Source organism: Ascaphus truei, chromosome 4, assembly GCF_040206685.1.
Source record: "Ascaphus truei isolate aAscTru1 chromosome 4, aAscTru1.hap1, whole genome shotgun sequence".
In the NCBI taxonomy this organism is placed as follows: domain Eukaryota; kingdom Metazoa; phylum Chordata; class Amphibia; order Anura; family Ascaphidae; genus Ascaphus; species Ascaphus truei.
In genome coordinates this window covers 106,399,455-106,421,342 of record NC_134486.1, presented here as the reverse complement: position 1 = coordinate 106,421,342, position 21,888 = coordinate 106,399,455, and the positions used below count along the sequence as shown (strand labels likewise).

The window sequence follows — 21,888 nt, the reverse complement described above, 5'->3', positions numbered from 1 at the left end:
GGCGCTTTGTCACAGAGTCATTAGACTGCATCTCAAGACATCTTAACAAAATCGGAAGTCAGTGAGGATAAATCCGGAGCTTGTTCACATGATCCTCAGGTAACCCCCGTTATATCCGATCATTGGGGCCAAGATGGTGACCGTAACGAACAAAATATATACTCTGGTATTAACCTGAATGTCAACGTCAAAGCGTCAATGCGAGAGGACGCGGCGTAGTCACTGAGGCCACGTGACCTCATTACCTAGGTGACAATGTTCGACAAGCAGTGAAAACTAAACTTAATAAAGAGCGAACATATTAAAAGTCCCTCTAAACAAAAAGGAATCTATAGGCGCAAGACCAGCCATAAATACGGTCTATGCGACAATTTGCTCAATATTGAATGACATTTCTATTTACTCTCAAATAACGTCTAAGAAATCATATATAATACATACATGATTAGCTAGCCTTATCACTATGGGTATATGTAAATATCACCCCATACAGGGCTGGTGCTACCACTAGGCGACATAGGCGGTTGCCTTAGGTGCCACATTTTAGGGGTGGTGGCGGTAGCAGCAGAGGAGGAGGAGGGCGGCGGCTGGAGGAGGACAAGAGGAGTGGAGCAAGGCGGCTAAGGAGGAAGACATCACGGGGCGGCGGGAGAAGAGTGTGGAGGATTGCAGGAGCGGACCAGGGTGGCACAGGAGGACAGCCAGAGAAGAGTACGACCTGGAAGTCTTCACTGACTTCCGGTATCTGACGCTGCTTCATCGCAGCTCCTCCCAAGCCATCCTTTTCTGCTCCCACTGTCTTCAGTCCTCTTCTCCCGCCACCTGATGTCCTCCTCTTCTGTCCTCTCCTCTCGCTGCTGCCCGCCGTCTTCCTTCTCTACTGCCCTGCTCCACCTCAGACCACCGAAGCCAGGTAGGTGAGAGAAGGAAGGCGGTGAAAGGAAGAAGAGAAGAAGGGTGGTGAGAGAGGAAGAGTAAAATGAGGGGTTGAGAGAGGAAAAGGAGAATGAGGGTGGGTGAGAGGAAGAGGAGAAGGAGGGGGTGAGAGAAAGAGGAGAAGAAGGTGGTGAGAGGAAGAGGAGAAGGAGGGGGTGAGAGAGGAGGAGGAGCAGAGGGTAAGAGAGGAAGAAAAGGAGGAGGGAGGGTAATTGCAGAGGAGTGGTGGAGTGAGAGGATGAGTGAGAGGTGGGTGAGAGAGCAGGATTGGGGGATGAGACAAGAATGGAGGAGGAGGAGGGGGTGAGAGAATGGGGCTATAATAACATAAGAAAAAAATCTGAACGTTCGTTAGGGGGCACAGGACTGAAGGTTTGGCTAGGGTGCTGAATATCCTTGCAATGGCTATGACCCCATATATACATGGAGAAAGACACGAGCAGGTCATAATAACATATTCCGCTCAGGACTTTGCTGACTATTTTAAGGAAAAGGTGGAATCCATATGGCAGAACACCCCCTCTGTTTCTTCCCCCCATCCTACACCTCTTCCTAACTCTCCTCCTGCCTTCCTTGAGTCTTTTTCCACTGTCTCAGAGGAGGATGTGTCGCTGTTGATCTCCTCTTCTCCCTCTACCACTTGCCCTCTTGACCCCATTCCCTCCCATCTCCTAAAACCTCTAGCTCCTACTATAATCCCTACGCTTACACACATTTTTAACTCCTCCCTCTGCTCTGGAACCTTTCCATCCTCCTTCAAACATGCAACAGTCATACCATTACTCAAAAACAGCAAGCTTGACCCTACCTGTCTTTCTAACTATCGACCTGTCTCCCTCCTGCCTTTTACCTCTAAACTACTTGAACGTCTTGTATTCTCTCGCTTGCTCCATTTTCTCAACACCTATTCTCTCCTAGACCCTCTACAATCTGGCTTCCGCACTGCTCACTCCACCGAAACAGCCCTCACCAAAATAACTGACGACCTCCATGCTGCCAAAGACAGAGGTCATTACACTCTGCTCATATTACTCGACCTCTCTGCAGCATTTGACACCGTGGACCACCCTCTTCTCCTCCACATTCTCCATACTCTAGGTATTCGGAACAAAGCTCTATCCTGGATCTCATCCTACCTCTCCCATCGTACTTTTAGTGTCTCTTCTACTAACACCTCCTCCTCCTCTATTGATCTCTCTGTGGGGGTACCCCAGGGCTCTGTCCTGGGACCTCTTCTCTTTTCTCTGTACACACTCTCTCTAGGTGACCTAATAACATCTTTTGGGTTTAATTATCACCTCTATGCCGACGACACACAAATATACTTTTCAACACCTGACCTTACACCTGCTGTACAAACCAAAGTTTCTGAATGTCTCTCTGCTATATCATCCTGGATGGCCCTCCGACGCCTTAAACTCAACATGGCTAAAACAGAGCTCCTCATACTTCCTCCCAAACCTGGCCCTACTACCTCCTTCCACATTACTGTTGGAACTACAATCATTCACCCAGTAGCCCAAGCACGCTGCCTAGGGGTCACGTTCGACTCCTCTCTCACATTCGCCCCTCACATTCAAAACATTTGTAAAACTTGTCGCTTTTTCCTCCGCAATATAACTAAGATATGCCCTTTCCTCTGTTGTTCGACTGCTAAAACTCTGACTCAGGCCCTCATTCTCTCCCGTCTTGATTACTGTAACCTCCTGCTGTCCGGCCTTCCTGCCTCTCACCTGTCTCCCCTACAATCTATCCTAAATGCTGCTGCCAGAATCACTCTACTCTTTCCTAGATCTGTCTCAGCATCTCCCCTCATGAAATCCCTCTCCTGGCTTCCGATCAAATCCCGCATCTCACACTCCATTCTTCTCCTCACTTTTAAAGCTTTACATTCTTCTGCCCCTCCTTACATCTCATCCCTAATTTCTCGTTATGCACCATCCAGACTCTTGCGTTCTTCTCAAGGATGTCTTCTTTCTACCCCCTTTGTATCTAAAGCCCTCTCCCGCCTTAAACCTTTTTCACTGACTGCCCCACACCTCTGGAATGCCCTTCCCCTCAGTACCCGACTAGCACCCTCTCTATCCACCTTTAAGACCCACCTTAAGACACACTTGCTTAAAGAAGCATATGAATAGCACTGTGGATATTCTAAACACGATACATAATGCTTGGCCCCCTGCAGACGCACTTACCAGAACTCCCTCCTACTGTCTCTGTACGTTCTCCCTACCTACCAATTAGACTGTAAGCTCCTCGGGGCAGGGACTCCTCTTCCGAAATGTTACTTTTATGTCTAAAGCACTTATTCCCATGGTCTATTATTTATATTATCTGTTATTTATTTGATTACCACATGTATTACTACTGTGAAGCGCTATGTACACTAATGGCGCTATATAAATAAAGACATACAATACAATACAATACAATATAAATACATAGAAAAGTATGATGGAACATCTGTCTGATATCTACGAATTATTGAGCATCTCTGCCCATTCATTAGATTAGAGCAACATAATAAATATAGAAAGTGACTTAACTTCCAATCAATATTCAGTCCAAGAGGGGCAAGTGTTCTCATAGTAAATATCCAATAGATTTGATGGCGGTTAAGAAAGTTTAATCTATTGCACCCACGTACTGCAATAAAATCTATTCCCAAAAATGCACTAATGAATAACCTTTTAGAAACAGCATGTCAGAATGCTTGTCTCAAAATTGTAATATTCTCTGGAAAGATACATCTAAGCCTATTAAAAAACTAACGGATAAAACAAGAAATCCTAGGAATGTTAGTGCAGAATTTTTTTTTTAGCAGAAGCTTAAATGTTAGAATAGGAGAGTTAGCAGTGGCACATTATAACCAGGCAAAGTGACTCGGCTGGAGAGATAGTAGTCATATATTCCGTGATGGAGAAGGAAGCAATGAGAAGTGAGATATGAGAAGCCCCATCCTGGACAAATTGATAAGTATCTATCAGAAAATTGCTTCATAAAATAGTCACCCAGAGAGCGAGGACAGAGCTTGAGAGGAAAATAGATTTGTGTCATCTGAGTAAGAATATTTGAAGCAAAAAGAGTTAATTAAGTCATCCAGAGAGCATGTATAGTGAGAGAAGGTCTCAGGACAGAGCAATGAAGCAAATCAGATGTTTGTGGAACAGGTGAGGAGAAAGAGTTAGCAAGTGAGAAACTTGTCATGAATAGAAACCAGTAAGAAGAGAGACATGTCTGATCCTGCTATTGGTAAATGCCATGCTTGTATAAATTCCTTGCTTGTATTAAGTTATTCGTCTACTCTGTGTCCTATTATCTTCTCGCTATTGGATTATTCTTAATTCTTTAATACCAGAAAGTATGAGCATTTTTCTGCGTTTATTAAAAGGCGATCAATCACATTTGTATCTATTCTTGTACCTTTCAATGTCCGTAGGAAATAAACTCCTATTATATTCGTACACTCTATTCCTTCTACTTGATCTTTAGTTGCCAGCGCTCCTCCGTGGAACTGAGAAAGCTTTTCTTTGAATGTAGGAGTTTGTGATAGTGATCTTATTGTTACAGGCTTAGCTGGCTAATTAATAGAGACATTAATGTGTGTCTTGTTTAGGCCTGCTGCAGTTCCCTTGCAGGCATGGAAGAGAGCCATATTGTAATGGGATGGCATGCCCCAATACTATTGGAACAAGCAATGATAACTAGTGTTGTTTATGTAATTGAAATGGCACATAACTCCGATTCCTTTCTTTAAAAAAAGAGCAAATACGTATAATATTCACACAAATAGGAGAGTGCATTTGGATACACCTGTTACACCCTAATAAAACACAGATAAAATACACAGCTGTGAGTTAAAGATGCAGCCTTGAGCTAACAAAGCTGTTTTGCTAATAGAATTAATTCAACAAGCATATTCATGATATTGACTGATTCTTTCCTTTTTAGTTATGCTGTAGAATACGTGTTTATTTTCTTAAATTTTTGGTGAGTGTCTAAAATGGCAGCATAGTCAAGAGGGGGTTAAAGTGGGACAGCACAGGCATAAAACCTGTCCCATCATCACCACCACAACAAAAACTTATAGAGGACATTGGAAATATTTCTACTGCCACTACACACTCATCTACTGTATCTCCACTGCTAATAGCAGTCTGTCCCACCTACACATGGTAGAATAGAACTACAGGGACAATTATTATCGCTCCACTCAGCAACAACTAGAGGGTGTTTGCAGTGAATGTGCAGTTCATGAGGCTTCTTAAGGGAATCCTGACGTCATCTGCTGTGCGCGTTGCTCCAATCAGCCTGATAGCATGCAGGTGGTAGTGTCCATAGCGCTGTATCACTCTCTCCTTCCTCCATGTAAATGTAAACAGATCAGGTTACCATGGTAACCACGGGACTTCCTCTGGAGCTTGAAGAAACTAATCTTTTGATATGTGGCAGTATAGGAGTCTGGCAGCATGCAGTAAGATCCCAAACCATATTTAGATGTGTGGATAATTAGCTATAGTAGGACCTCCACAGGATTACCCTCAGAGGGCTACCTATATAGGTGAAAATAAAAACATACCATATTAAATGCAGAGTATTATTTGGGCCTCTCATAAGCTAAGCAATGTATGAAAAGAACTGAACACACAAACAAATAATGTATATAGAGGCTACTATATACATAAATAATGATCATTAAATCTATGAAAATATGACCTGGTGGGTAATTGGGGACCCTAAACATAGATAGCAAGATTTCAAAGGAACTATATAGAACCAGGGTGTCAGGCCAGCGGTGGGGGACACCTACCACGGGCGAAAGTTGGATCAATCTGCACAGGCGGCAAGACGCAGGTATGATAAAAGCAGTAATTGCAGCCATGGGTGTAAAAAAAAGAAATGCTGGCAATGGCGCGTTCTTATAGTGTAGCAAAGTTTTCACCTGATCCCCATTGGTGCATAATTAAGACGTGTTAATTAGAGATGGGCGAATTTTAGGGGTGTATTGGGAGGTTCCTTTGGTCTGCGGATTTCGGTGGATTGATCTGAAAAAGGACGCCTCGCGCTTTGCGTATTTTGTATTATTATTACCAATACACTCTGAGGATTCCGCAATCCGTGGGCGGATTCGTGGAATCCATTCAGCAGATTCAGCAATCCGTTAGCTTGAGTCGGCGGATTGGATTCTACAAATCCGTCCACGGATTGTATCCAATCGCGGTTTTTGATGAAAATGTGCGGATTGAAACCGCCCAAATCTGTTTGCGGATTTTACACCGCGAAATGGAATTTGGGGGTTACATCAGCGAAAAATCCGGGAAATGGATCTGGGCGGATTTGCTCATCTCTAGTGTTAACCCAACTCTAAATTGGCCACTAATATACTGTAAGACAAGTGCAATTTAATATTTGAACGCCCATGAGGAACTAATTTAAATACATTAAATTTTAAACTTTACAGTAAGGGCAGTTAAAATGTGGAATTCATTACCCATGGAGACTGTGATGGCAGATACAATAGATTTGTCCAAAAAAGGTTGGACATCTTTTTAGATGGGAAAGGTATACAGGGATATACCAAATAAGTATACATGGGAAGGATGTTGATCCAGGGATTAATCCGATTGCCAATTCTTGGAGTCAGGAAGGAATTTATTTTTCCCCTTATGACATATCATTGGACGATATGACACTGGGGTTTTTTGTTTGCCTTCCACTGGATCAATAAGTAAGTATAGATAAAGGATAATTTATCTGTTGTCTAAATTTAGCATAGGTTGAACTTGATGGACGTACGTCTTTTTTTCAACCTCATCTACTATGTAACTATGTAACTGTTAGGCCTTTGCTCCACCCGTCAAGTCGTTGGACAAATATAGGCACCAAACACTGTTTGCGGGTGGTAAATTAATCTAACTCTAAATCGGGGTCCTATTGTTTCTAGGCACAAACCCCCTAAACTCGACAGTTGTGCTATGACTCCACTGTCGTTAGCCAACTATCTTTCAGTCCATTTAATGAATATACATTGCATAATTATGTATAATTATTTATATGTATAATACTTTTCGAGGAATACACAAAAATTCAAACAACTACATATTGTGTGCTTTTATCTCAAAACCTTATTTGCTGCATTCTTAAGTAACTATAAATACCTTTAAGCATTAAACGTAGGCATAGTTATCGACTGCAAGTTGATTGATATGGGAGAAGCAAGAAACCAGGCTTGATTGTTTTTTTGCCCAACAATAAATATGAAATGAATTAAAAATTGAAGTATTTCAGCGTATATTATAGGTGTTGTGATCAATTATGTTTCTTGCATGGATGATCAGAAATATCATTGCAATATTGTTGATTGCATTACCCTGGTTAAATAATAACATATCCTGATGGTGCTTTGTCTGAGATCAGTGTTTTCTCTACATAATTCCTTTGAATGTTTCAACAAGCTGCACAGATTCAGTTTTAGGTACAGTAACAATATTTTGTAACCAGGAGTTGGATGAGGAACAGTTTGTGAAATGTGGTTCCTCTTCTGCGTTAACAGGCAGGATTCTATAAACTGCTATTTCTGGAAAGGGCATCGTGTATTTTTGGGTGGTTCTTTAAAGAGTTCGCTGTAACCCTTTTGTGACCTTTGGAGTAAAGTAAGTAATGGGATTGTTAAGAGGTTGTTTTTTGTGTGTGCTTGCAGCATATTAAATAGGGATTGTACAGACAACCTCTGATACTTTGTTTCTAACATTTTTGTTGGGGTTTATATTGCCTCTTAAAAAACATTTGAATCTACTCTGTGAATGTGGCCTTTCTTCATTATGATGTAGCCATTGAGAGATGCCAGTTTGCGATTGTTAGGCTGCGCTTATAGTGCCGACGATGGCGACGCGACGTCGCGGCAAAACAAATGTATTGCCGCCATCGCGTGCGCTTATAGTGGAAGCAGCGCGACGGCTTGGTCGCGATTGCTGGAAGTCATTCAATTTGAGTTTTCCAGCGACCGCAGCGTGTCGTTGCTATCGCCGGCGCCGGCACTATAAGCGCAGCCTTAGATTGCAGTAGTTGCTGTTTCCTCTACAGCAGGGGTGCACAAACTTTTCTGTTTGCGCCCCCCCCTGTCTGCTCTCCCCCTGCTCATGCCCCCCTCCTTACCTGCTCCCTGGCTTCAGCGGCATCTTATGACGCCATGGCAACGCGTTGCCATTTGATGACGCTGTGTTGTCATGGCGATGCGTCGCCGAAGAGCCGGCTGGGAGCCGGTAAGAGAAGTTACTGAGGCCTCACGCCTCCCCCGGTATTGAATTGAAATGCCTCGGAAGAGCGCAGGGCCTCTGTAACCGCCGCGCCCCACCTAGAAAATCCCGCGCCCCACAGTTTGCGCAAACCTGCTCTACAGAACATAGGGGTAGTTCCTCAGAAGGACGTTCATTTTTTAACTGAACGATATCTTAATTTAACGTATCGATATCCGTAATGCGTATCCCCAGATGTGCTTAGAGCAGCGATGTCCTGGCATTTTTGATACATTTTTATGGATGTGTGGATTACACATACGTAAATCATATAGTAATGAGCAGCTTATCTAACAATGGAGATCCTCAGACTTCCATTCATTTGAGTGCATGGGAATAACGCAACAATATTTAGCACCTTCCAAAAGCCGCCCTTACTCATATCCAGGCCCTGATTATCATTGAATTTTTTTAAGGGACTTGCCTACAGGCAATGTAATGAGTGTAGAACTTAACCCTTTCATTACAAAACGTTACATGTGTCTTACAAAGATATATATTAGGGATCATATAAATGTCTTAAACACATCATAAACTATATTGCACTTTTTAGTGATTAAAGTGATATGTTTGTGTGAACTAATATGGTATATAATGTAATAATGACTGTATAAAGTATGTGTACAATAATATTTATCCATACATACCTCAACAGTATAAATTAATATTTTATTTTTTATTAATGTATAATTAAAATTAATGAAGTTCATTCTTCATTTATTTTGAATTATTATTGCTTTAATAATGTGCCTTAAAGTTTGATTAATGCACATGTGGAGTGTATTGGAGAACGCATCTCTGAGACATTATAATCTCCGTTAATAGCTCTGGTACTTTTTTTAATGGGCGTTATTTTTGCATCTCATTAGCTTTGCGGATACCCATTAATAAGAAGAAAAATAACGTCCTTTCCCAATTTCGTGAGCGTCACGTTATTAAGTAAAAATGAAGGGAGCTCTGTGTATCTACCCCATAGCGTCATATTTACTAAGCAGTCTTCTGCCCCAAAGACTTATTCACGGCAATGGTGTCTTATTGTTTAATGTGTGTCAGAATGACATTGCTGTCTGCTTTAGGGCTGATTAAATGTGTTCTGAAGAGAAATAAAATAGAATTATTTTAAGAATACTTAAATATGGCAATTTAAAAAAAAGCGCACATTTATATGATATCATTTTCTTGCCCCCCAGGTATTCCCTTCCCACCAGTTAAAGTAGAAGCTTTAAATAGGACGGCGCATGGTATTCTCCTGTCCTGGGTTCCTGGGTTCGATGGATATTCTTCCCTGAGCCTCTGCAGCATACAGGTAAAGGTCCCCGTGAAACCGTGGGGGCAAATACCACAGCGTAAGAATTATCTCTCACTTGGGTTTCTTTTCCTCTCCTCTTGATCGTATTTTATTTTCCCCAGACATGATGGCAATTGCATTATTGTTGCTTTTCACAGAGTGGTAGTGCTTGTAAGGCCTGAGAGGAACCAGTTTGATACATCATTTTCATGTAACATAATGCACATTCATTTGGATAATGCTGTGTAAGCATGATGAAATACAGTATAACCGTGTTGCTTTGCACACTGTACTGTGCACAGTATTACTGCTTTGTTGGTGATCCCATTTTAGACATCGATTTTCACATTTTTCTTTGCCCATCCGAAGCGCGCTGACTTCCCTTTCCATTGGTCTTATGACAGGGGCACATTTCCTTCCTCTGTACAGATATAACTGTGAAAAAAGTACCATGTTATTCACCTAATGTTTTAGCTCCCTAAACGCAAATAGGAGAAATAAGTCTGAGGATCTGGGTTCACTTTCACACTTATTCACCACTCCTCAAAGGACAATCTATAACATGTCTTCTTCTTTAGGTAACCCTAGTTTTAAGCTGCATCCCCCCGTCCTCTCTGTTGTTTAAGAGCTATTACCTGAATTAAGGTTATTTCTGGGAAGGATTAGGACCTTGTTGTGTTGTACAGATTAACCTTCATGTCCAAGCACTTTGGAGAAATAAAGAATATTGCTTACAGGGGTGAAAGAGCAGGGCTCATTGGCAAAAGGCTCTCACTTTGAAGCAGGAGGACGCTGTTCAAATCCCAGTGTCGGCTCCTTGTGACCTTAGGCTAAGATCCCGCTGCACACGTGCCTGATGTTGTGTGCACATCGCTAAACTGCGATCTTCAGTCTGTAGGCAGCTTTCTGCAGCGATCGGAGGCGCGTGGGGGGGCAGTGTGGCCTAAACGGGTGAGGCCATGAACTTAATAGGCTGCCATTGGTTCGAGGACATGCTGAAAAGGAGAATGTACATAGCGGTGTGTGTGTGTATCCACCCCCCTCCCCTGTTCATGCCAGGCTGCCGGCGATCTCCCATCTTCATTGGCTCACAGTGCATCATGTGATGCGTCGCCGCGTGGGAACACAATCTTGTTGTATCCCCTGCTGGCTGAAGCGCCACAGTGCGAAGTGGGACAACAAGCAAGGAGACACCGGGGCCAGGTGGAAAGCAGTAGAGGGACTGGTGAGAGGCGCGCCATCAGCAACGGGGACCCAGCCTTAGACAAGCCCCTTTATCCCCCAGTGCCTCAGGCACCAAACAGAGATTGTAAGGTCATCAGGGCAGGGACTGTGCTCCGTTAAATGATATGCACAGTGCTGCGTGCTGCATGCTATAGTGTAATGGAGAAGCAGTTTGAGTCCCATTGTGAGAAAAACAGTATATGAAAATAAATGTATTATTATTATTACAGGTCAAATAATGAGACAAACAGTTCTATTATTCATTGGCCACCTTTGCTGAAGTCCATGTTTATTTCTAAATAGTGAGTGGTAACGTTGCAGTATTCCTGCATTGGGGATAGCCGCTTCAGGTCAACTTAAACTCTTTGGGGGCAATTCCTGCTTTATTCTTCCAGCAGTTAGAGTAAATGTGTACATTATTAATAAGACCATTTTCTTTTTCTGTAGAGACGGCTACACAGCATTACACTTTACAGTAGCTTGATATTCAGAAATACAATATAAAACTACATGGAGACACAAACATTGGAGGAATACGATGCACGAGACATACAAATAAATCCCTGTCACAGATCTGACAATCTAAAGTACAGTAGCCTGGTGACAGCAGGAGTATATTGCATTAGGGACCCCAGTGTGTTTGGGGAGATGGTGACTCAGTGATCATACTTCCAATCATATAGACCCTCACTAGATAATCACATATGCGATTGCAAGAAGTACGTACATTTATGGTATGGCTTCCAAAAGGGAATTATCAATGATATTATCCTGTCAAGTTAATGTATTATTATTATTATTATTATTATTAGTAGTAGTAGTAGTAGTATTATCGTTTACCATTGATTTCATGTTAGAACATGTCAACTATTAGATATGGTAAAGATAATCTAAAAAGGGTCCTTGAAGCTCTAGTGGGTGACAGGCTCATCATATTCCTTGAAGCGTTGTAAACCTTGTTAAAGTCTTAGGCTACGCTTATAGTGCCGGTGACAGCGACGCAACGGTCGCTGGACAATCAAATAGAGATGACTTCCAGCGATCGCGACTAATCCGTCGCGTCACGCTTACTATAAGCGCACGCGACGGCGGCAATGCATTTGTTTTGCAGCGACATCGCATCGCTGTCGCCGGCACTATAAGCGCAGCCTTACATGCAAAGTTGCAGTCCCACTGTGGACCAAAGGTTGAGACATTAAATGGCACTGCTGTTTTATTTTGGACTGTTTTACAAAAACAACAGAGATCCCCTTTTTATTGTAATTTAGTATTATTTGATCTTCTATTTGTTTCTTTTTTTTTTTACTGTAGTACAGGAAGTAGGATAAAAGAAGTAATTTCCTGCAATTTAACATTCACTGCTTGTCGCAGGAAAGGGTGTAGTCTTTTATGTGGAATTTGAGCTTTAGCTGTAACATTACTTATGCTTTAGCACATCATTTACTGACAGTAATATACTGCATGACAATGCTATTATTGCTCTCACTTGCAGTCATAGTAACGTCACAGACATCCCATGTTCCCTTCTGTAGAAATGTCTGTGATAACCCTCATATACATAAGATATAATGGCAGGCGATAGTGGGACGTAAACTTGAGTTCAAGCCACAGTTCAGATGCTCAACCTCAGCATCAACTTGAACTTACTCCACAATATAAGTTCCCCTGGGCAATCTTTCAAAATGTTTGGGAGACACAAAAGTGCAAAGTATTTTAGCAAAATATTCTGTGCCTCGGTTGTATTTTAAAATTCGCCTTAGAAATATGTATGAATTGAACCATTAGGCAGCAAAGATAATGTTTCCTAACAAACAAATGCGGAACATGCACCCCTAAAAAGTTTAAGCAAGTATCTCTGAAGTACTTCAGCGTACAAGAGAAACGAGTAACTGCACAGAGCATGAAAAATGTTTATGTAAAGGTGACATTACAGAAAATATATGTTTTTGATAACACATGATGCCTTTTTAATTGTGTATTCCAGATTACCAATTTATGGGAAACAATTGTAAATTTAACTACATAGTAGATAAGGTTAAAAATAATAATAAAGTAATGTTCACTGAGTTAAACCTCTGATACTGAGATACTCATCATATTGATATAATTATGGGGTCCTGGCAGCACTCAGTTTATTGTTCCTGATACCCGTCTTCACTGGGGTGCTGGTTGGGGAGTATGGCAGGGGGTGGTCAGGGCTGCCACGTGTAGTTCTTTTTTTTTTTTTCCAAAATTTTTTATTAGGCAAATACTTATTTCACAATGTACATATCATACATGTTAATACAGCCTAATACAAGTTTTCTCCATTTTTTGGTTAAAGAAACCAGAAAGAAAGAGGAAAGCTCATCGCCCCCCTGACCCTCCTGGGGTTGTAAGGGGGGTGCGAGTATGGAAACAGAGAGTAAGAGTGTGGAAAAAGAGAGAAGGGGAGGTGGGGAGGGGGAAGGGGGAAGGAGGGGGGGGATACCTGTTGCTCATCACATCCTCAGAATATTTCTATTGGAGTTTCTGGACTCGTTCTTTTTACTTTTTATTTTTGGGTTAGGGACGCGGGGGTGCCATATGGGTTAGCCACGGGTCCCATGTTTTATTAAAGGAGTCCGTGGATCTTTTCAGAAATGCCGATAATTTTTCCATATTCATTACCTCTTGTATCCTATTTTTTATCGTTTGTTTTGAGGGGGGAGACACTTTCTTCCAGGCGGCTGCCACTGCACATCTAGCCGCTGTTAGGATGAAGGAGATTAATTTACTTGTTGGTCGGTCCACATTTTCTATGGGCCTGGCCAACAGGTAGGTCAGCGGGTCAACAGGGATTTTGAGGCCAGTGACCTCTTCTATTAATTTTTGAGTGGTTCCCCAGTATTTTTGAATTTCCGGACATGTCCACCAAATGTGTGCCATGTCCCCCCTTTGACCGCAACCTCTCCAGCATAGATCGGACGCCTGGGGGTAGATTTGGTTTATTCTAACTGGGGTAAGATACCAGCGGAACAGTATTTTATATATATTTTCTTTGATTGTGGTACATATGGAAGTTCCTGATGCATTCTCCCAAATTCTTTCCCAGTCCTCTCGGTCTATAACTATTCCCAATTCTGCTGCCCAATGCAGCATATAGTCATGGGTGGGGGCTTCTATAGCCCTTTCTAATACTGCGTAAATTTGTGTTATAAGACCTTTCTGGTGGCCTGTTTCTCGACAGAGCCGCTCAAAAACTGTGAGAGGGGGAAATTTCAACGTTGGGGATAAGGTTCGAATAAAGTGCCGAATTTGTAGATACTTGAACACGTCCAACCTTGCTATTTCATATTTGGTTTGTAGATTTTGATAGCTCAGGAATTCTCCAATGCTCAAGAGGTCAGCGATCGCTCTAATATTTTTTGCTTTGAATTGATCCAATTGTCTGGGCTCACAACCAGGAGGGAATTTCGGATTTTTGTGAATTGGTATGAGTTGGGATTGGGGCGATGTGAGCTTGAATTTATATTTGCATCTCGTCCAGATCTCCCATGTGTGTCTCATTGGGCCTAATTTAAATTTACTATTCTGCATGTCTTCCCTGCTCAGGGACCAAAGGCAAGCTGATAGTGAAGGCGTCCCGGCGTAGTATGATTCTATATCTAGCCAACAGTATTGGTTTGGGTTGGCATTCCAGACTACCACCTGTCGCAGTTGTGCGGCTAGGTAGTATTTGGTGATGTCTGGGACACCAAGTCCTCCTCTACCCCTTGATGCCAAAAGAACTGTCCTAGCGGTTCTGGGTTTCTTACCCTGCCAAATGAAGTGGAAGATTAGTTTTTGTATGTTTTTTAATTCTGAGCCAGGGATGTGGATCGGGAGCGTCTGGAAATAGTATAATAATCTGGGGAGTATGTTCATTTTAACCGAGATCATTCTCCCGATCCATGATATTTGATATCCTCCCCATTTCGCTAGGTCTTGTTTAATTTTCCGAAACAAGGTCGGATAATTTTGTTGATATAGGGATTGGTAGTTTCTCGCTATCTTTACTCCCAGATACTTGATACTCGAGGAGCTCCAATGGTAGTTAAAGTTTAATTTGAGGAGTTTCACCTCTGGCTCTGGCAGGCTTAAATTTAGTGCTTCCGATTTATCGCTATTGATTTTATAGCCTGATATGTCTCCAAAATCTCGGAGTTCTTTTTGGAGGTTAGGTAGGGATGTTTGGGGTTGCGTCAGGGTTAAAATGACATCATCTGCGAATAGTGATATTTTGTGCTGCCTGTGTCCAATTTCTATTCCTTTGATGTCTCTATTTGTTCTTATTGCCGCTGCTAGGGGTTCTATGGTTAATGCAAAGAGGAGAGGAGATAGGGGGCATCCCTGTCGAGTTCCATTAGTAATCTCAAATCGCTGGTTACTGCCCCCTGCTAGTTTTACTGTTGCAGATGGATTTTGATATAATCTACGGACTCCTTCTAGATATGCGTCTTTGAAGCCGAATTTGCGCATAACATGGTCCATGAATAGCCAGTCTATTCTATCGAACGCCTTCTCTGCGTCCAGACTAAGGAGTAGTGCTTTGGTCCCTGTGAGATGGACATGTTCAATAATGTCAATTATCTTTCGGGTATTGTCCGAGGCCTGTCTACCTGCTACGAATCCCACTTGGTCTTTATCTATTAATCTTGGTAAAATGGGATTCAATCTATTTGCGAGTATTTTGCTATATAGTTTGAGATCACAGTTAAGCAGGGAGATTGGACGGTAGCTTCCACATTGCATCGGGTCCCTGCCTTCTTTGTGTATTATGGCCAGGGTGGCCAGGGACATTGACGTAGGGATTTGATTTCCTTCCATAAAATCGTTAAATGTTCTTAGAAGATGCGTGGATATTACTGGCAAGAATCTCTTATAGTAGACATTAGTGAAGCCATCTGGGCCAGGAGACTTAGTGATTTTTAATGATTTGACCGCCTCTTCCAGTTCCTCTTTTGAAATCTCAGCATTGAGGACTGTGTTTTCCTCCTCCGTTAGTGTGGGGAGCTGACACTTATCTAAGTAATGTGCTATTAATTCGGATGCTACTGATTCGGGGCGGCCCTTTTTGGATCTTAAGTTATAAAGTTCGGTGTAAAATTTTGTGAATTCGGCTGCTATTTTATTGTCACTATGTTGTATCTCACCAGACCTACTCTTGATCGCCGTGATTTGGGACCGTTTATGCACCCCTCTTAATTTAGTCGCTAGAAGTCTGTCTGCCTTGTTCCCTTTATCATAATATTGTTGGTTGGTCCATTTAAGGGCTTTCTCAACATCCTCCAGCTGGATTTGTCTAAGTTTTGCTCTAGCTGTTGTCAATGTTTTATATATTTTTTTTGAGGGGTTAGCTTTATGAGTTTGTTCTATTATTTTGATATCATCCGTGAGCTCCTTTATTAGTTTTTGGCGGGCTTTTTTCCTGTGGGATGCGATGGAGATGAATTTCCCTCTAATGGTTGCCTTATGGGCTTCCCACAGGATTGCTGGAGAGGAGACGGATCCTGAGTTAAAAAAAAAGTAGTCTCTAATGGCAGTTCTGATCTCTCTTTCTATCTCAGGATGGTTGAGTAGTGAGTCATTTAGCCTCCATGAGTAATTTATTGTCTTTTCGAAGGGTGTTGTCAAGGTTATGGTAATCGGGGCATGATCAGACCATGTGATCGGTCCTATGTCGGAGTCAGTTGTTGCCGCCACCACATTTTTTGTGGCCAGAAAGTGGTCTATTCGAGAGTAGGTCTGGTGAGGTGCTGAGTAGAAAGTATAGTCTCTCTGGCCCTGGTGTTGGGTTCTCCAGATGTCCACCAGTGAAAACTCGCTCAAGATTCCCCTAAACCTTTTCCCTGTGATCTGGGAGGGGGTTGTACGGGGAGGACCCATTGTGGTCGATCTGTCCTCGGTAGGGTTGAGGACCATGTTTAGGTCCCCTCCCACTATCATCGATGACAGATATCCCGGGTCTATGCCCTCGAGTACTCTCTTTAGGAATTCGGTCTGATTCTCGTTTGGGGCATATACATTGATAAGAGCGATCGCTGAGCCCGCTAGGGAGCCATATACCACTAGGAATCTACCCTCTGGGTCCGCAGTTGTTTTGATATGATTGAATGGGGTGCCCTGTCTGATCAGGACAGCTACACCCCTTTTTTTGCTAGTAAATGATGCGAAAAAACACATTGGGAACACTTTTTTGAATAAATTTGGGGGGTCCTGTGATGTGAAGTGGGTCTCCTGTAGAAATATGATGTCCCCCCCTGATCTTTTCATATCTTGAAGTGCTAGCCTCCTTTTACGGTTATTCTGGAGGCCCTTCACGTTGAGTGAGGTGAATTTAATTGTGGTTTGGCTAGCCATTTGGTTTCTTTTTTAGGGGGTGTCGTAAGGCCTCATCTTTCCCATTTGAGAGGCCCTGATTCAGTGAGTCTGAGTCTAGTTTATATCTCTGTAGGTGTGGGAGTTGTGATTTTTTTTTAGCTAGAATAGCTATTTTAAACTGAGGGGGGAGGACGTGGGGGAGGGACAACAGGGGTAGGGCGAAGATCAGCTGGGACAGGGTCAGCTGATAGAAATAGGTTGTAACGATGCCTTGAAAAGGCTTCAACAAACTTTTGCCAGCTTTAAAAACAGCCGGCATTTGGGCTATAAGAGCCCTTCTGGGGTGGTTCCGGGTCAGTCCACCGTTGGACGTCTGAGGGGTCCAAACCCTCTATAGAAATTTCTTAACCCCTTTTATATGTAAATTCTCAATCCACAGGAGAGGGAAGATGGGGGAGGTGAAGGTGTGATTCAGGCAGTTTAAACATTTTGCATTTTTGTACACCATCTGCTGCTTAGTATTACACCGCAGCCCTACTGTGCACATTTTGATTTTCCACCCAGGCAGTTTCAACTTTCTTTTGTCAGTTTGCTTCGTCTGAATGGGAAGGGGGTGGAGGGGGGGGGGGGATGGGGTAGGGGGTGAGGGAGGGGTTGGGGGGGTGGAGGGGGTGGGGGGGCGGTTGGTGGGGGGGGGGTGGTGGGTGGTGGGGTGGTGGATGGGGGGGGGTGGGGGGTGGTGGGGTGGGCGGGTGGGGGGGGTGGGGGGTGGGAGGGGTGGGGGGTGGTGGGGTGGGCGGGTGGGGGGGGTGGGGGGTGGTGGGGTGGGCGGGTGGGGGGGGTGGGGGTGGTGGGGGGGGGAGGTGGGGTAGTGGGGGGGTGGATTGGGATGGGGGGGGGGGGGGGTTGACAGAACCTTTCCAACGATATAGGCCTTTCATATTTTTGTATGCTGCATCCATTATACCACTTTTTGCTCTAAGTATGCAATATATTATCTGGGAATCAGTCAAGGCACCTTTTGTTTTCTTATAAATCTTTGCGTCCCCTGGATTCTATTCCAAGGAAAGGCATAGGTGTATAAACCACATTGCGTTTAATTCACAATTTTTATATATTACCGGGGGGGGAGGGGGTGGGTGGGGGCTAGGGGGGGGGGGGCAGGAGGGGTGAGGGGAGGGGCGGGGAGGGTGGGTGTGGGGGGGGGGGGGTTGCGGTTCCTTTCCAACAGTGTAGGCATTTCACATTTTTATGTGCTGGGTCAGTTGTACCACTCTATACAATAAGTATGCTATACACTATCTGGCAGTCAGCCTAGGCACATTCAGTTTTCCTATGAGCCTTTGCTTCCTCTAGGTTCTGTTCCAAGGAAGGTCATAGGTACATATCGCTTATTGCATACATTTTTCAACTTTTGTATAGCACCCGGGGGGAGGGGGGTGGGGGGGTGGTGGGGGAGTGGGGGGGGAGTTGGGGGGGTGGTGGGGGAGTGGGGGGGGAGTTGGGGGGGGGAGGGGGGGAAGGGGGGGGAGTTGAGGGGGGGAAGGGGGGGAGTTGGGGGGGAGGGGGGGAGGGGGGGAAGGGGGGGGAGTTGGGGGGGGGGAGGGGGGGGAGTTGGGGGGGAGGGGGGGGAGGGGGGGGAGGGGGGGGAGGGGGGGGAGTTGGGGAGGGGGGGGAAGGAGGGGGGGGGAGGGGGGGGAAGAGGGGGGGGGAGAGAGGAGGGGGGAGGGGGGAGAGAGGGGGGGGGGAAGGAGAGGGGGGAATGGGGGGGGAGGGAGGGGGGGAATGGGGGGGGAGGGAGGGGGGGGGAAAGGAGAGGGGGGAATGAGGGGGGGGGGGAAGGAGAGGGGGAAATGGGGGGGGGAGGGGGTAGTGAGGGGTAGGGGGTAGGGAAGGGGGTAGGGAGGGGAGGGGGGGGAGGTTAATGGAACATTTCAGGCAGTACAGGCATTTCACATTTTTATATGTTGTAACTCTCATACCACTCTATGTAATGAGTATCTTGTATACTGTCTGAGAGTCAGCTCAGGCTTATTTGGTTCCCTCACTTCCTCTAGGTGCTGTTCCAAGGGAGGCATAGGTGAACATCACACATTATATATATTTTTCAACTTTATCTAGCGTCGAGGGGGGGGGAGGGAGGGGAGTGGGGGGAGGGAGGGGAGTGGGGGGAGGGAGGGGGGAGGGAGGGGGGAGGGAGGGGGGAGAGGTTGACGGAACATTTCAGGCAATACAGGCATTTCACATTTTTGTGTGTTACATCTGTTATATCACTCTGTCTCATCAGTATGCTATGTGCTGTTTAGAAATCCGCGAGGGCACTCATAGCTTCTCTATGTACTCTTACCTCCCCTGAATGTCGTTCCAGAGGGGGGAAGCACAAGGGGAGGCATAGGGTCATTTCACACATTATATATACTTTTCGGTTGTGTATCATGGGTTTATGTATATCATTCTCATGTACTGTGGACCTGGGTTTTGGGGGTGAGGGGGAGGGTGGGGGCTGGGGGGGGGAGTGGGAAAGGAAACCAGGGTGAGGGGGGGGGTGAGAGGGGGAGTGCGAGGGGAAGGGGGGGACGTGTGGTGGGGAGGAGGGGGGAGGGTGGGGAGGAGGGGGGGGGGAAGGGCGGGGGGCTATGTGCTTGGGTTGTGGTTGAGACGGGGGGAGGGGGGGGCTGCAGGGTACTTTCTATGATTTAACCTTTTATTATACTACTCACGGCCTCCAGGGCGCAAAACCTCAGCTTGTGTTTGTGCGTCCTTTAAAACAAATCGGCTGAACTGGGTCCTCGGGGTCGCAGTTGTCCTCCGACTCTTGAGCCAATGCGTTTTTGTTGGATCAGGCTCTGCTTATTGCTTGTTGATGGGCCGTACCCCCCTCCCCCCCTATGGGCCAAAAAAGATCATCCCGTGGGATCGGGACTACCGGCTGAAGGGGGGGGGGGGTGGTGGTGGTGGTGGTGGAGCGAACACCCCTGCGGCCTCGTCCGAAAGACTGGGGATCGGGGCATGGCAGACCAAGGCCTGGAGCCAGACCCTCGATGTTAACCGGCATTAGGGAAACCACGATCCCGCTCCGTCCGGTCGAGTTGAGTGTGGACCAGGATTTCGATTCGGCTGGCGGGATCTGCCTCGGTGTCATCGCGGGAATAGATGACATGTGTTCCACTGTGGGTAGCGGTTTCCAGTGTCGTCTTGATCGGGAGGTCAGCAGCTTCTCTCCAGGTACAGCTCCGGCCCGACGGGATACTCTTCGGTGTAGTTGTGGGTCTTCTCTCTCTCTCGGGATCGTGAAGGGGGGTGTTGTTTGGGTGCGGTGGCGGCTGTTACTTACTTGTCTCTGGAGTGCTGGGCCGCGATCCTCTCCGATGTCCGGGGTGGGTCTCCTGCGGTGTCTCCAGATGGCAGGTTGCCCGATAGCCATGCCTGGGGAGGGGTTAGGCCCAAGGCCTTTGCAAATGGGGCCATGTCCGCGGGGTATTTCAGGGACAGGAACTTTCCGTTTTTGTTCACCGAGATTTTGAACGGAAAGCCCCATCTGTACTGTATACCCTTCTCCCGGAGTAGGTTAGTCAGTGGCTTTAGCTCCCGTCTGCGGTCTCTTGTCGCTTTTGACAAGTCGTTGTACACTTGTAGTGTCTCATTTTGAAAAGTTATTTCTCCCATGTCCCGGCATGCTGAAATAATTCTTTCTTTTGAGGTATATTTATGCATTTTTATTATGATGTCCCTTCTGCGTTTTGGATCGTCAGACTTGGGTCCTAGCGCACGATGGGCTCTGTCCATTTCCATCTCCTTTTCCTCCATCTCCCCGCAGACCAGATTGAAGAACTCCAGAAGGTAAGGCCGAATCTGTTCTTGTGTGACTGACTCTGGAACATTCCTCACACGGATGTTTTGTCTTCGGTCACGATTTTCTTGTTCCTCCATGCCTTCTTTGAGGAGGGAGATCTCTTCACCCAGGCGGCTGATCTCTTCTTCCGCTTCTCCCTGTCTTTGTAGGGATTCGGAGAGCTTGTTCTCTAGGGTAGTGGTCTTTTCTGTTAGCCCTGAGATTTCCTTCCTTATATCGCTCACCGCAGACCGCAATTCCGTTTGGAAGGAGGTTTTGAGGGTGGCAGCCATTCCCGCCATCAGTTCTTCCAAATATGCCCTGGTTATTGCCTGTTCTGGGCTTGTAGGGGGGCTTTCTCTCGGCTGGGTCTTTTTCCCCGATTGGGAGGTAGCGCCATGCGGTCCGCCGCCATCTTGGGGATTCATAGTGCTTGCTTTCCCTCGCTGGGACGGTGAGAAAAATTTGGTAACAGCCTGGTTATTCGTTTTTTTTGTTTTTGACATTCCCCTTCTGTTTGTCTATCTGATAGGACTATTTTCGTCCATAAATTTGAAGTTTAAGTGGGAGTTTTGTCGCTGTACAACCCGCGGGTTTCAGGAGCTCCTCTAGCAGCCGTCCATACCGGGTGACGTCACCGGAAGTTCCCCCCTGCCACGTGTAGTTCTAACTAGTGGATAATCTATAAATTATCTCTGCCACACATTAAAGATGGATGAAAAAGTTTATTATTCTATCTATCTCTATTTTTGTTTGCAGTTGTGACGGGAGGGGGTAACCAGGCTATATAATAAATGTCAAGCGTTTGGTTCCCCCTGCTCTGTGTATAAGGGTCTGTAGACGGACGTTCACAGAGGTACACAATTGGAGACTTTATAAGGTGAAATTATAATAGGCTTTATTGTGCCTTTTTCCTTTTTATCAGGAAACCATCCAAACACAGGGGGGGGGGACAAAGCTTCTATTCACTTGGGAGTATTTCTAGTGAAATC

At 45.1% G+C, this 21,888-nt stretch overlaps 1 protein-coding gene across 1 annotated transcript in view; it reads left to right on the top strand.

Annotated features, from left to right (window-relative positions):
* Positions 1-21,888, top strand: part of MERTK (MER proto-oncogene, tyrosine kinase) — a 121,129-nt gene that overhangs the window by 47,308 nt on the left and 51,933 nt on the right. The window contains exon 6 of the mRNA XM_075596351.1: positions 9,422-9,537. Within this exon, the coding sequence (XP_075452466.1) occupies positions 9,422-9,537 (116 nt within the window). The remainder of the gene's footprint in view (positions 1-9,421; positions 9,538-21,888) is intronic.